The 15,200-nt window shown below is 45.6% G+C and overlaps 1 protein-coding gene across 1 annotated transcript in view; it reads left to right on the top strand.

The window, feature by feature from the left end:
* The first annotated feature begins 12,739 nt into the window (after window positions 1-12,739).
* Window positions 12,740-15,200, top strand: part of LOC119968895 (E3 ubiquitin-protein ligase DZIP3-like) — a 137,800-nt gene continuing 135,339 nt past the window's right edge. Inside the window, 1 exon segment of the mRNA XM_038801860.1 lies at window positions 12,740-13,077. Coding sequence (XP_038657788.1) covers window positions 13,065-13,077 — 13 coding nt within the window. The 5' untranslated portion in view covers window positions 12,740-13,064.

The following is a 15,200-nucleotide window of genomic DNA, read 5'->3' on the forward strand; positions in this document are numbered from 1 at the left end:
TTGGCTTCAACTAATTTATAATTCACTCAATTTGACCAAACTGTGTCAATTTAAGGGATAAATGTTTTGGTGTGATTTTGTAATTTTCCATACCCTGGCTTGCCAATTATGCCTCTAACATTAATTAGATTAACACAGTTTACGAAAAGTCATTATGGCCCTGACTGACTGTTACCATGGAAACGGACCAGTCCATGCCCGGGAAGGCATCTGCATACAATGAAGTATTTTGTCACTGGCCAGTCTTGAACAACTTGCAAAATGTCAACATTTTAAGTCTTGTCTGATTAGTTCCCAGCTAGTCAGCTTTCCTCACTATCATGGTTAATATGATTCAGTCAATTACTCAGAATGATTTTTCAATTAAACCTTTTATCTATCTCATCTATAGCTAAAGTGGGCAGCACGGTAGCACAAGTGGATAGCACTGTGGCTTCACAGCGCCAGGGTCCCAGGTTCGATTCCCCACTGGGTCAATGTCTGCACGTTCTCCCAGTATCTGCGTGGGTTTCCTCCGGGTGCTCCCGTTTCCTCCCAGTCCAAAGATGTGCAGGTTAGGTGGATAGGCCATGCTAAATTGCCCCTAGTGTTCAAAAAGGACGGGTTATTGGGTTTCGGGGATAGGGTGGAAGTGAGGGCTTAAGTGGATCGGTGCAGACTTGATGGGCTGAATGGACTCCTTCTGCACTGTATGTTCTATGTAACCAGAAAATCTGATTTCTATCAGTAGGTTAATCTGGTCACCATATCTAGAACGAGCAGCAGAAAAATACCCCCTCATTTTTGCTCCATACATTTAAGTCCATCGCCACATTGTTAAACTCCCTGGCTAGTGGCAAGCTCAGAACATGATGTGGTGGTGCCTTTTGGTAATTTTACATAAATTTCACTGAGTTGTGACTTGCTCAATAAGGTTGTTGTATTCTTTATCAAGCACTCCAGCATCTCGCAATAAAGAATTTCGATATTTGTGGCCCCAGATGTGCAAACCACCTATGCAATTTCCAAATGATCTTTTCGTCTGCCAAATTCTTATTCCCAGAAGTTAACAGAACTTCTTGAATTCTTTGATGAGAAATTTCTGGCTTCCTTAATGGCAGGCAGTGAAATGTAGATCAACAGTCTTCCCAAGCATGATTGTTCTGTCATTCTCTGTCTCGTGTCATCTGCACTTTCTTCATTGTAGGTGGCTCCTGCTAAAGTCTCTGGTTCTAGGACTTTTATGCCCAGTTTCAGGGGTAGATTATGAATGAGTGGGGGAAGTTATAAGGAAGGTGTGAAATGTCCAAGACCCGGACGAAAGGAGCTGTCCAAACCATTCACGTTCCACTCTGAAAATACTCTACTCCTAATTGTACTGTTTTCAGGACAAAGCTAAAGCCATACCATGCTTCTTCTGGGGTAATGAAGTAACCTGTGTCCACACAGCAACTTCACGTTTCCATTGCAGATGTGGTACCACCTCTGAGAAAAATCAGAGGATAGTCAAGGCCTATTACATTGCATCGTCCTTCTGCCAGCCTGTTCCTTATTGGTCAGCAGCAGTATACTTGCTTCCTTTAGAGGTGAGAGACAAAAATCTTCTTTTGTAGCAACCAATCACCAAGGCTTAATGTTCATCCTCTACTACCATGTTACTCCCATTAATAGTATATAATGGAAGAATAATACAGCAGCTTGTCTTTTGCCTTTAGCAAGTTTAGTCTCCATGCAGCTCAGTACAGTTACTAACTCCCCCTGTCTTTAACAATGTAATTGCCAAATAATGCGATTGCTGTGGGTTGTGTTTCTCTGGACTCCTGCTGTTTTTGGCTATAACCCTGTTTCCCCAGACCTGAGGTTTTGGCTGCTGGCTGCCTTTTCGTTTCGGACTCTGAAGCCTGGACTGAGGCAATGGAGAACAATACTCCTTTTGGTTAAATGGAGGGAAAGAGGAGCTTGCTGCTGCAAGTTGCTAGTAAGAGGGAGAGAACCTGCCTGCCTGTAGCTGCCATGTCTGGGACTGTGTATCTGCTAATAGCTGCCTTTCTGCTTGTTGGCTTGCAGTGAAGCAAGGGGTGGATTTTGGTGTCCGAAAACTGGGTACCGGTACTGTAGGAGTGGCAGGGTGGCGGCCCGATTGACTGTGTAATTCTTTGCACTGATGTTGTGTTTTTGCCTTACTGTTGGGGAATTGTATGTTTGTTATTGTATTCCTGTTGTTTATTGTTTTTGAGTTTAGCGGCTGGGTGCTCGCCGGTTGTGGCCCCTCATGCTTGTGTGCACTGGAGGTTGAGGGATGCTCCCGGTGCTGGTGAGGGATGCCCGCTCTCTTTCCTAAAACCGTGCTCCACTTGTCCTTTTCCAGTGGACTGTGCTGCTTGTGCACACGTTTATACCGGCTGTTGTTGGAGCCAGGTGGGGAGGAAGTGGCGCTGGCTTGAGTACTGGTGGCTTTGGCTTCTTCTTGATTGTTTGTTGGGTTTTGCTTTTTGGTGATTACCCTGTATTTTGTCTTTATTTCTTGTGTAATGGAGTGGTTTTTTTGGGGGGGTGTTGAACTGTGCCCCCTCTTGGGAGGGGAGAGGTGTTTTCTCGCTCTCTTCTGCTGTGTATCGGTGTGTTCTTTTCCAGTACTCTGTGTTGCTCATTTGGGTACCTGTGCTGCCCAGTGAAACAGTTGAGGCTCCTTCATTAAATGTTTTCAAGCTAAAGATGGATAATTGTTTGAAGAATAAAGGGTTATGGTGTTCAGTTAAGTGGAGCTGAGTCCACAAAAGATCAGCCATGATCTCATTGAATGGCGGAGCAGGCTCGAAGGGCCAGATGGCCTACTCCTGCTCCTAGTTCGTATGTTTATGATCTTTCCACCGATTTGGGGTTACCATTGGGTTGGGGGTGGGAGGCGGCCGAATGCTGGCTTGAAAGCTGGTGATTTTGTTTAATGGAACTGTTTTGGGGTTGAACTGTCTTGGGATGGGAGAGGTGTTCTTTAATTCTCTCTTCCACCGTGCCCTGTATTGGTGTGTTCTTTTCCGGTGGACTGCACTGCTCTTTTGGGCGCCTTTCCACCAAGGTGGGGCTACCGTTGGGGTGGGGGTTGGGATGTGGTCGGTGGTGTGCATATGCTGGTTTGAAAGCTGGTGGTTTTGCTTTTGAGTTGATTCATTGGCTTCTGTTTTTGGTGTATTGTGGATGTTTTTAGCGTATTGCTGATCATTTTGTATTCGGCTGTGTTCTTTTGTATCATGGAGCTGTTAATAAACTCAGAATATCTGCAAGTGTTGATACACTGACACAAGCGGCTGGCCTTTTGACCAGTTTTAACATTACATCTTTGGCCTCACCGACAGACACGCTCGAGTGGCGGGTTATAGGGTTGGAGCAGATTATAGAGATACAGAGGGGTAAGATCATGGAAGGATTTGGAAACTAGGATGTGATTTGTCAAATATGGTGTTGCTGAACCAGGAGCCAATGTAGGTCAGCGAGCACAGGCATAATGGTTGAACGGGATGAAGCATGGGTTAGGACATGGGCAGCGTGGGCTAGGACATGGGCAGCGTGGGTTAGGACATGGGCAGCGTGGGCTAGGACATGGGCAGCGTGGGTTAGGACATGGGCAGCGTGGGCTAGGACATGGACAGCATGAGTTTTGGAGGATCTCAAGTTTACAGAGGGTGCAACATTGGTGGTCAGCCAGGAGTGCATTGGAATAGTGAAACCTGGATGTAACAAAGATAAAATCGACTGGCTAAGCACGCAGTCGGTTACCGGCCCTCAACTCCCTGAAACCTGCTTGATTTTTAAAAGTCTGATTAGTGTCAAACAGGTGGTCTAAGCGCAAAAGGCCCATCATGTTGAGGTGTCATTCACTTCAGGGATTTTCATGTTGTCTTCCTCAAATAGAAATTCATTGGAACTGAACTCAGCCACGAAGAGAGCCTCTGGTCATTGATTTCTCAGGCATGAACAATTATTCATTTCTGTGGTTCTTGTACTGTTACTATTCATAGTTGTAAACGTTTTTTCAACCCCTCCCACCTTCTATTTGCATGTGTGGTGGAGTGGAAGATTGCGAACACTCCTCCTCCAGGGTTTTTAATGCGGAATAAACTAGCCTTCTTTCTGAGTTAATCATAACACGTGTTTGTTGCGAGCTATTAGTTAATTAGATCAAGGGTTTGGGAAAACACATACTTTAAAAATAATTCAAAATGCCTTCTGCTCAGACAGTTGCTGAGAGGAAAGAAGTATTGTTTGCCTGAGGACCCGGGTTCGATTCTAGCCCCCGGTCACTGTCCGTGTGGAGTTTACACATTCTCCCTGTGTCTGTGTGGGTCTCACCCCCACAACCCAAAGATGCGCAGGGCAGGTGGATTGGATCCGCTAAATTGCCCCTTAATTGGGAAAAAATTAATTGGGTACTCTAATTTTTTTAAATGTTTTAAATATTGTTTGCCTATTTGTAACACTCGCCCTTTAAGAATAATATAAGACAAATTTTAGCATTTGGAAAACGTTCAATTGCTTCGAATCATTCATTCTTTTGATTCTATGAAATTCGTTCCTTACGCCATTAGCACGTGTCAAATTCTGATTTAAGTCAGTGCACATTGTAAACGGTCAAGATATGTTCCTGAACAGCTTTAACGAGTTCGTAACCAAATGTACAATTATGTCTGTTACGTTTGTCAAAATCAAAATATCGGAGCTAGCCTTGTTCTTAAGAAAGTGTCGGGAGTATTGAAGTAGATGTACTGCTGTATGACCGAGTTGGGAAGCTGCTTCCACTTTCTGGATGAAGTGGAATGATACCAGGAAGCCACATTGCTCTGCCCATATTCAGCCACTCAATTCTGGGAATCAAGGAATCCTGTGGCTGAACAGAAGTTCTTTGCTGACCGTACTTCAAATTCACCTAATTATTTCACTATCAAGAAATAGCAACAGGAGATGACGGGGGAGGAGAAACTCAGCAGATATATGCCTCGCAAAATAGTTTTCTGCGGTGTCTCATCCGGTATCAGTTCCGGTGGGTATTGCCGAGTTGGTTCATGGAGCAAGGGGCCAGTTGTGAACAATGTGCAGTTCGGGCTGGCTCCTGTGGGGTGAATATTCCATCCCATCGCGGCAATCGGTGGATTGCAACCACCGGAATATTCCGCCGGGAAACTCCACCAAGCTCTGGGAAAGTCCCCACTGCGGAAGTAAATGTCTCCTTTCCATTTCCGTATGCGCTGTATCCTTCTGTCGTAATTAACGTCTCAAAAAGCTTCCCAAATGTTTTAAAATTAAACGAGCAGAAGGGAAAACCAGTAAAGGTGGGAAATGATTGGCCCTTGCCCGATTATAAAGTCAAATCACAGGTTTTCCAGTCCCCCCCCCTTGTTTGCAATGACCTGGCTGCTGCTGATTGTTCAGCCGTGGCAATTCCTACGTGGCAACCCGCCCTGGGAGTGGTTCTCTGTTCAACCCCCTTCCAGGAGCCGAAACCTAAGCATGTTACCAAATAATGAAAACTTCAACGAAAAAATCTGGCTCGATTGGATCATTTTGAAAGTATTCAGTTTAACCAAGCCCACTTCTCTTGTGTTTTCATACAATCATGGAATGACTACAGCACAGAAGGCGGCCATTTGGCCCTTCATATCAGTGCTTTAAAAAAAAGGTAGTTTCACCTGAGGAAGGAGCAGCGCTCCGAAAGCTAGTGCTTGAAATAAACCTGTTGGACTTTAACCTGGTGCTGTAAGACTTCTTACTGTGCTCGCCCCAGTCCAACGCCCGCATCTCCACATCATAAAAAAAAGTTAGGTGGGGTTACTGGGTTAGGGTAGGGTGGAGATGTGGGCTTGGGTGGGGTGCTCTTTCCAAGGGTCGGAGCAGACTCGATGGGCTGTATGGCCTCCTTCTGCATTGTAAATTCTATGATTCTATAATTCTCCAAATGAGCAATTCACTTAGTAATATCCCTGTACATTCACCATTTTCAGAAAATCCAATTCCCTCTTGAACTCTTCAACTGAACCCACATCCCCCACACTCTTAGGCAGTGCATTCCAGATCCTAAACCCTCGGTGTGAATATTTTTCTTCTTGTCACAATTGCTTTTTCTGTCAATTCCTTAAATTTGTTCCCTCTGGTTCTTCCATCAATAGGAACAGTTTATCTTCTGTTCAGATCGCTCATGGTTCTGCAAACCTCCATCAAATCTCCTCTCAACCTTCTCCAAGGAAAACTGTCCTGACTTCTCCAATTTATCTCCATAACTGAATATCCTCATAGCTGGAACGGTTCTCGTGAATCTTTGCCATGCTCGAGTGGCGGGTTATAGGGTTGGAGCAGGTTATAGAGATACAGAGGGGCAAGATCATGGAAGGATTTGGAAACAAGGATGAGATTTGTCAAATATGGTGCTGCTCAACCAAGAGCCAATGTAGGTCAGCGAGCACAGGCATAATGGGTGAACGGGATGAAGCATGGGTTAGGACATGGGCAGCGTGGGCTAGGACATGGACAGCATGAGTTTTGGAGGATCTCAAGTTTACAGAGGGTGCAACATTGGTGGTCAGCCAGGAGTGCATTGGAATAGTGAAACCTAGCTGTAACAAAGATAAAATTGAGGGTTTCAGCAGCAGATGAGTTGATGCAAGAGTAGAGGTGAGTGCTATTACAGTGAAAGCAGGCAGTCTTATTAATGGTGTGAATATGTGGTCCGAAGCTAATCTCTGGGACATGTATATTCACCAAGGTTGCCAGCGCCTAGTTCAGTCTCAGTTACTGAGCAAAGGAATGGAGTCTGTAGCTGAGGAATAATATTTGTAGCAGGCATGAAGGACAATTGCTTTGGCATTTCCAATAATTAATTGGAGAAAATTTCTGTCCTTTCAGTACTTGATGTAAAAAAGCAGTGGAGCAATTGAGAGACAGTGGACAGTCAAGAGAGTAATGAGGTAGGACTGAGTGTCATCAGCATGCTTATGGAACCTGATGTTCTAGTTTCAGTTGATGTCACTGAAGGGCAGCATATAAATCAGAAAAAAAGGGGGTGTTGCTCGTTATGCTTTCTCTTTAATTGCTCTGTTTTAATAACCTTTGCTCTAGAGTTGCCAGGTATCTTTCTAATACCACCACGAGTACTGATCAATAACTCAATATACCAGTTAGTAAGTTTCAAATCACTACACATTTATTATACAGTCAATTCCTACTCATGCATAAACTCTACTTACTAAACTATCACTGCTACTAAAGGCCTATACTTAGCTTTCGAATGGCCCACCAGGTCAGAGGAACAATGGCCTTTGTCCGGTTCTGAATCTGCTGGCTTCAAACTGGTACGGAATAGTAGCTAGGAGTGTCTATCTCGTAGCGTGCGTTGATGTGAGACTTACTTGGTTGATGCAGCTGCTAGGCAGGTCTCTCCTCGCTGAGAGTCAAGGTCAAGAGTTCTTTGAGAGCTGCCAAGAGAGCGAACTGAACTTGGGGACGCTATTTTATAGTCCCCAGGGGTTTCGCGCCCTTGTGGGCGGTCCCCGGACTTGGTCCCAATTAATTGGACCATGTCCCAATCATTCTAATCGATTTCTCCAATACCGGAGGTGTTCCCTGATCGTTGGGTGGGCCCTATGTGTCCGTTGGCCTGCCTTTGTCCTAGCTCCCACTGGCGCCGGGGAGTCTGTCTTGGTCCCGATTGTTTCAACGTTTCTAATTGTTTCTGGGGATCGCTCATTAGTATATAGATGGCTATTGGTTTTGGTTCTGTCTGGGTTCTGCAAATCTTAATACACAGGAAACCTTGCACCTGCTTGTTTTCCTTGTAACTGGCCAATTTTCCCTGTACTCTTTGCGGGCATCCATTTTGGAATCGGGACGTGGCCACCCCAGGTGGCTACAGGGGCCGGGATAGATCCATGTGGGACTCGACAGGTAACAGTAGGGGAACAGGAAGAGAAGACATTGCAGATCATTTTAACAGTCAACCCATTGACTTTGTCATCTTAAATGGTCTTGCTATTCCTATGGAGGGGGGTGTGTGGAATAAGCAAGGCTATGAGTAAACCCAGGAGAGAAAACAAGATGATTTGAGATGGAAGTTCATATCACTGAGCATGAGAAACTGTTTGATGCAGGGGTTGTGGCAGGAAAGGAGTGAAGATACTTTGGCACACAAACTGACATGGTATATGAGTGGGTGGTAGGGGATGAGGAATTTGAGGGATGAGAGATGTGGAACAAGGTGAAATGCTCAAAGGAAGAGAACATGTCAGAGGCTGAGGGGAACAGAATAAGATGTGATTTGGTGAAAAGAGCCACAGAGCTGCTGCCTCAGTTTGGGCTGGACAAGTGCCAGAGGATATAGCCAGGGGAAGGTATCATCATCCCCAGCCAGGTTTCCATTAAAGCCATGATGCCAATGTAATCATCCACAAACAGTTTGTAGATGGCAAGGGCCTTGGTCACAAGTGAAAGCCACCCTGGACGGGAATGTGTGGATAAGTGCTGATAGCTGATCCACTGCCAGAGTCCAGCACTGGTAGGGTTGAGTAATTGTAGAAAAGATTAAGACCCAGTGGGTGCCCCTAGGTGGAAAGGTTAGCAAAGGAGTAGGATGGCACAGTTGGGTTTCTGATTGTAGAGAAGCAATGATGTATTCCTTGACAAGTCCTTCAGAAGGTATTAAGGGCTGCAAAAAGCTTATCCAAGAGGGAGTTAGGATTGGAACAGGGGAGTGGGAAGGGGAAGAGTGCTGATGGGTTGGGACAGAATCTTCGAAGGGCACAGTACCCAAGGGGAGAGAAATGAAAAGAAGAATATGGACAAGAGGGATAAACAATAAAACGAGGAAAAGGGGAGAAAAAAGTGAAAATAGAAGCAATGTGTTTAGATCTGGAATGTCAAGCAAAATGAGACCTATCAGCCCCACCAGTCTATGTGGCATTAATGCTCCACTTCAGCCTCCTCCCATCTTTCCTCATTGGACTCAATGAAACACAGGTTATGCGACAGGATTAGAATACTTTTATCCTGGCTCTTAATGAGGACTAGGCAGGAGATAATATAGATACCAGATGCCTCTGGACAGAGGAATCTGGGTGTCTTTGTTCATGAATCGCATAAAAGTTGGTCTGCAGGTACAGTATATAATAAAAAAGGCAAATGGAATTTTAGCGGTTTTGCAAAAGCACTGGAAAAGTTGCTGCAATTGTATAGAGTGTTGTTGAGACCCAAACAGGAGTATTGCATCCAGTTTTGGTCTCCTTATTTGAGGAAGGATGAAAATGAAAATCGCTTATTGTCACAAGTAGGCTTCAAATGAAGTTACTGTGAAAAGCCCCTAGTCACCACATTCCGGCACCTGTTCGGGGAGGCTGGTACGGGAATTGAACCGTGCTGCTGGCCTGCTTTCAAAGCCAGCGATTTAGCCCTGTGCTAAACCGGCCCCTATAGTGTGGTAACTATAGCTGGTTATTCAAGTTGGATGATATTTGGGGAACAGGGGAAGTCTTATAGAGTTCAGGTATTTTAGATATATTTTGTAACAAATGGTACATTCAATAGAAACTGTGTGCTCTTAGATTGCGTGAGAGTAGAGTAGTGCGTTTTGTGTGTATTTGTCTTACCTTTAATAAATAGACTTTAATAATTGTTACACGATAACTGAGCTATTTATTCTCGTGGGGATGTCACTGGTCTCCTCACACCAAAACAAACTATACAACCCCACAAACCCATGTTCCAAGTTGGGATACCCTCACAAATAACATTAGCTTGCTTCAAGGCAATATTCTTGATCATCAGTAAAGTGATGGAAAGTTTGATCAACACAGAAGAAGCATTTAGATGAGCACTTGAAATACCAATGTATCCAAGGGCTTTGACAAAGGGTCATCTGGACTTGAAACGTTAGCTCTTTCCTCTCCTTACAGATGCTGCCAGACCTGCTGAGTTTTTTCAGCATTTTCTCTTTTGGATTGTATCCAAGGCTACAGACTAAGCACTGAAAAATAGGATTAGAATAGATAAATCCTGGATTTCTGCACTGTTAAGCTCGATTTCTATCAAGCAGCATTTGGTCAGCAGTAACTTGCTCACTGATGCTCAGTTGAGGTTCTGCCCAGCCCACTCAGCTCTTGACCTCATTACAGCCTTGGTCCAAGAGCTGACCTCAGGAGACGAGGAAAGCATGATTGCCCTTGTTAGCAAGTCAGCATTTGGTCAAATGTGGCATCAAGGAGCCCCAGAAAAATTGAAGTCAATGGGAATTGGGGGACAATTCTCCACTGGCTAGTCATGCTTTGCACGAAGGAAGATGCTTGAATTTGTTGAAGTTCAATCAACTCAATCCCGGGACATTGCTGCAGGAGTTCCTCAGGGTAGTTTCTTAGATGCAACCATCTTCAGCTGTTTCGTCAATGGCCTTCGTTCCATCATAAGGTCAGAAGTGGGGATAATTGCTGATGATTGCACAATGTTCATGACCCTCAGATACTGAAGAAGTTTATGTCCATATGCAGGAAAGTCTTGGATAACATTCAGGCTTGAGCTGATAAGTGGCAAGCAACATTCATGCCATGCAAGTGCCAGGCAATGACCATCTCCAACAAGAGAGAATCTAACCATTTTCCCTTGACATTCAATGGCATTAACATCACTGAATCCTCTGCTACCAAATCTGGGCTTACCATTGACTAAAAACTGAACTGGACTAGCCATATAAATACTGTGGCTACAAAAACAGGTCAGAGGTTGGGAATTCTGGGGAGAGTAATCACCTCCTGACTCCCTGTCCACTATCTACAAGGCACAATTCAGGAGTGTGATGGATACTTTCCACATGCCTGGATGAATGCGACTCCCAACAGTCAACGAGCTCAACACTATCCAGGACAAAAGCAGCCTGCTTGATTGGCACTCCATCCACCACCTTCAACATTCACTCATGCCACCACTGGTGTACAGAGGCAGCATCCTGACTTGGAACTACATCGCCATTCTTTTACTGTCACTGGGTCAAAATCCTGAAACTCCCCTTCCCAACAGCACTGTGGATTTTCCTACAATACATGGACTGCAGCGGCTCAAGAAGGCAGCTCCCCACTCTTCTCAAGGGCAGTTAGGGATGGGCAATAAATGCTGGCCTAGCCAGAAATGCCCACATCCCATAAACAAATCGAACAAAAAAAAGCCAGACTGTAGCGGAAGTTACACACCTGTACAGCACAGCAGGTAATAACTATGACAGGGCTGGGTTATAGGCTTGACAAAGTGACTTTAAAATTTAAAAAGCTGAGCAGCATACCAGTGTGTCAGCACAATTCAGGCAAATGCAAAAGTGCAGTTTGACAGCCAAGGATGACCAGGAAAAAGATCACTTGTAATCATTGAGCAAACAAAGAGCAAGCATGGTCAGGTGTTGGGCAGTGGAAAGGTTGCAGTTAACATGTAGTTGGGGTTAAAATCCATCCAATATTAGTGGCAGTGGAATTTAAAAACAGTGGCAAAGAGGGAAAGAAAGGACAACAGATAGCCCAGGATAAAAGTATACATCAGGAAGCTCCTTCTGGAGTTATCTGGTCATAGGCCGTTTAAAAAAAATAGAATTCCTACAGTGCAGGAGGCCAATTGGCCCACTAAATTGGCACCAATCCACTCCACCCTATACCCACAACCCCGTAACCTAACCTGCACATCCTTGGACATTAAGGGGCAATTTATCACAACAAATCCACTTAACCTGCGCATCTTTGGACTGTGGGAGGAAACCAGAGCATCCGGAGGGAACACACAGACATGGGGAGAACGTACAAACTACACACAGTTACCCAAAGCCAGAATTGAACCCGGGTCCCTGACGCTGTGAGGCAGCAGTGCTAACCGCTTTTATTTGAATCAGGTTCCTCCTTCATAGGAACATCTTGGATTACTGAAGATTGCAGCAGTTAATGAGGTCACACATATCTCTTCCCTTCAGGGGAAGTGTTATAATTTTGTCAGTATTGTGTTATAATTTTGCTCTGGATTTCAGTCAGACTCACTCCATAATGGGGTATCAATTGTACCAAGAGGTGCAGTTGGGATCACGGGGAGTGATATCAGAAACCCGTGGCAACCAGTTGGAATGACTAGATTAAATTGGGGGGTGCAGTGATTTCAGTGAACATTTTGCCCGATTGGAGTTAGAGATTTGTCGGGGGACATAGAAGTAGGCCATTCAGCCCCTCCAGCCTGGCCCGTCATTCAATGAGCTGATGACTGGATCTGTGACCTAGCTAACATGCCCTATATAATCCTCCAATAACATAAAGTGTCAGTTTTCTGTGTCAAATTAAATGTCTGAAGAAGTCATACAGATTCTAAACGTTAGCAAGAAGACAACCTGGCTGGTGAGACTTGATGGGTTTTTCCCGCGTCTTCTTGATTCTGATTTCCAGCATCTGCAGTATTTTGCCGCAGCATTTTCTGTTAATATTTCAGATTTCCAACATCCACAATATTCTGCCGCAGCATCTTCTGTTCATATTTCATATTTCCAACATCCACAGTATTTTGCCGCAGCATTTTCTGTTCATATTTCAGATTTCCAACATCCACAGTATTCTGCCGCAGCATGTTGTTCATATTTCAGATTTGCAGCACCCACAGTATTTTGCCGCAGCATTTTCTGTTCATATTTCAGATTTGCAGCACCCACAGTATTCTGCTGCAGCATTTTCTGTTCATATTTCAGATTTGCAACACCCACAGTATTTTGCCGCAGCATTTTCTGTTCATATTTCAGATTTGCAACACACACAGTATTTTGCCACAACATGCCTGTATTTCCAGAGCGTCAGCCCCGGCAGATGTTTGGCTTTAATCGAATACAAAAACCTGAGGCGAGGGTGGCGGAAATGATGTAAAGAGGTGGATGGGGTTTTGAAATTGAAACCACCCTTTCGAATAGTATTGTGGAAAGCCTCTATCTCTGTTCCATTCTTGCCCAGACTGCGCGTCAGCGACTGTTGAAGTGAAACTCTGACACGTCGTACTGGCATTTCCCGGTCTGATTACATTGCAGGGAGGCCTCAGCTCAGATAATAGTCATGGCTGGACAAGGTAAGCTTCACTAGGGTCTGTCAGAGGGAGGGGGCGGCCTAGGCGGGTCAGAGGGAGGGGGCGGCATGACTGCGCTGCACAGTAATTTGGTTTTGTTTGCTTCGTTGTTGGTACTTTTTTTTGCGGTTAGGTTAAATGAAGGGCGGGCGAGTTGAACACAGAACTCCAGGGCCGCACAGACAGGATCTAGACACCTTCCCAACCTGGAGCCGCTCCGGTGCTCTTTTAGGGCCTGTCTTTCCAAATCGGCACAACTTTATAGCCTCGCCTCCCCAAGCACCCGCCGTGTTTCTCGCCTTGACGTGAACCCCCTCGGCGGCGGCGGCGGCACCCTGTTCAAAACAGGATGCTAGAAATGAAACTCAGAATTTCAGCTGCGGTTAATATATGTAATCGCGGTGGGCTTGAATTTTATGTGGTGGGGGAGGGAGAACCTTGGACAGGTAAGCATCATCAGAGTTGCCCTGGGGGCTATTTTTAACTGGCCGGGTAACAAGTACTACCCACCCTGTGCCCCAGGCCAGGCTGCTCCTTAGCCATTTTGGCCTGGGGGTGAGGTGGGTGCCCATTGTGGTTACCCGCCAAAATGATAACACCTCCCCCCATCCCAGCATAAAACAGTAAAAAACGGCAAAATAAGAATACTGGTCAGAACTGCTCTTCAATACTTTAACACCAGGAACATTAGTAAAAACTGGGAAATAAGAGTATTGGTCCCAACTCTCCCCTTCCCTCTTGTTGGGGCTTTGTAGACCCAGTAATGGTCTCTATTTAGAGTTCCCTCAAGGGCGGATTTCCCTCAAGGGTAGAAGTCCCACTCTCAGCTTGTCTTTTTTAATATTTGTATTTGAGAAATTTTCACCATACAATAGAAAAATAAGAAGAACAACCCTAACAATATAAGGAATGATCCCATCCAAATTCAGGAAACCTCCTCCCCCAGATCCCCACCCCCTCAACAGTCAACAGTAACCAACCCCCGAAAGTGCATGATGAACAAATCTCAACAGTTGTAGAACCTCTCCTTCACCACCACCCCACCCCCCCCCCCCTCAGCTTGAACTTCACCTTCCCCGTAGAATCATAGAATAATAGAATTTACAGTGCAGAAGAAGGCCATTCGGCCCATTGAGTCTGCAGCGGCACCCAAGCCCACACCTCCATCCTATCCCAGTAACCCCACCCAACCTTTTTGGACACTAAGGGCAATTTATCATGGCGAATCCACCTTAACTGCATATCTTTGGACTGTGGGAGGAAACCGGAGCACCCAGAGGAAACCCACGCAGGCACGGGGAGAACGTGCAGTTTCTGCAGACAGTGACCCAAGCTGAATCGAACTTGGGACCCTGGCGCTGTGAAGCAACTGCGCTAACCACTGTGCTGCCATGGTCAAAAGCTCCAACATGTCCCCCTCCACGCCGAGGTGCAGGATGGAGCAGCTGGCCTACACACCAACAAGACCCGCCTATGAGCGATCAGCAATGCAAAGGCTAAAACATCTGCCCCCTGCAACTCGGGCCGATCCAACACCCCAAACATGGCATCTAGGACTACTGTGCTCCACATCCATGTGTAAGACCCCCGAGATTGTACTGAATACTGTCCAAAACCTTTCCAGCTTCCGGCAGGGCCAAAACAGATGAACATAGTTCGGGGGGCCCCTTCCACATCGCTCACTGTCATCTTCCACCCCTCAGTGGGCGGCACGGTAGCACAGTGGTTATCATTGTTGCTTCACAGCTCCAGGGTCCTGGCTTTGATTCCTGCCTGAATCACTGTCTATGGGGAGTCTGCACATTCTCCCCCGTGTCTGCGTGGGTTTCCTCCGGGTGCTCCGGTTTCCTCCCACAAGTCCCGAAAGACGGGCTTATTAGGTGAATTGGTCATTCTGAATTCTCCCTCAGTGTACCTGAACAGGTGCCGAAATGTGGCGACTAGGGGATTTTCTCAGTAACTTAATTGCAGTGTTAATGTAAGCCTACTTGTGACAATGATAAAGATTATTATCGAACACCCGGCTCAGCCTTGATTTTGTGAGGTGCATCCTAAGTATAACTTGCAGGTGACTTCCGGTGGTGGCTATGAGGGAGTAAGTCGCACATCTGGTGGCTCTCGCTCCG

This window comes from Scyliorhinus canicula, chromosome 7 (genome assembly GCF_902713615.1).
Source record: "Scyliorhinus canicula chromosome 7, sScyCan1.1, whole genome shotgun sequence".
NCBI lineage: Eukaryota > Metazoa > Chordata > Chondrichthyes > Carcharhiniformes > Scyliorhinidae > Scyliorhinus > Scyliorhinus canicula.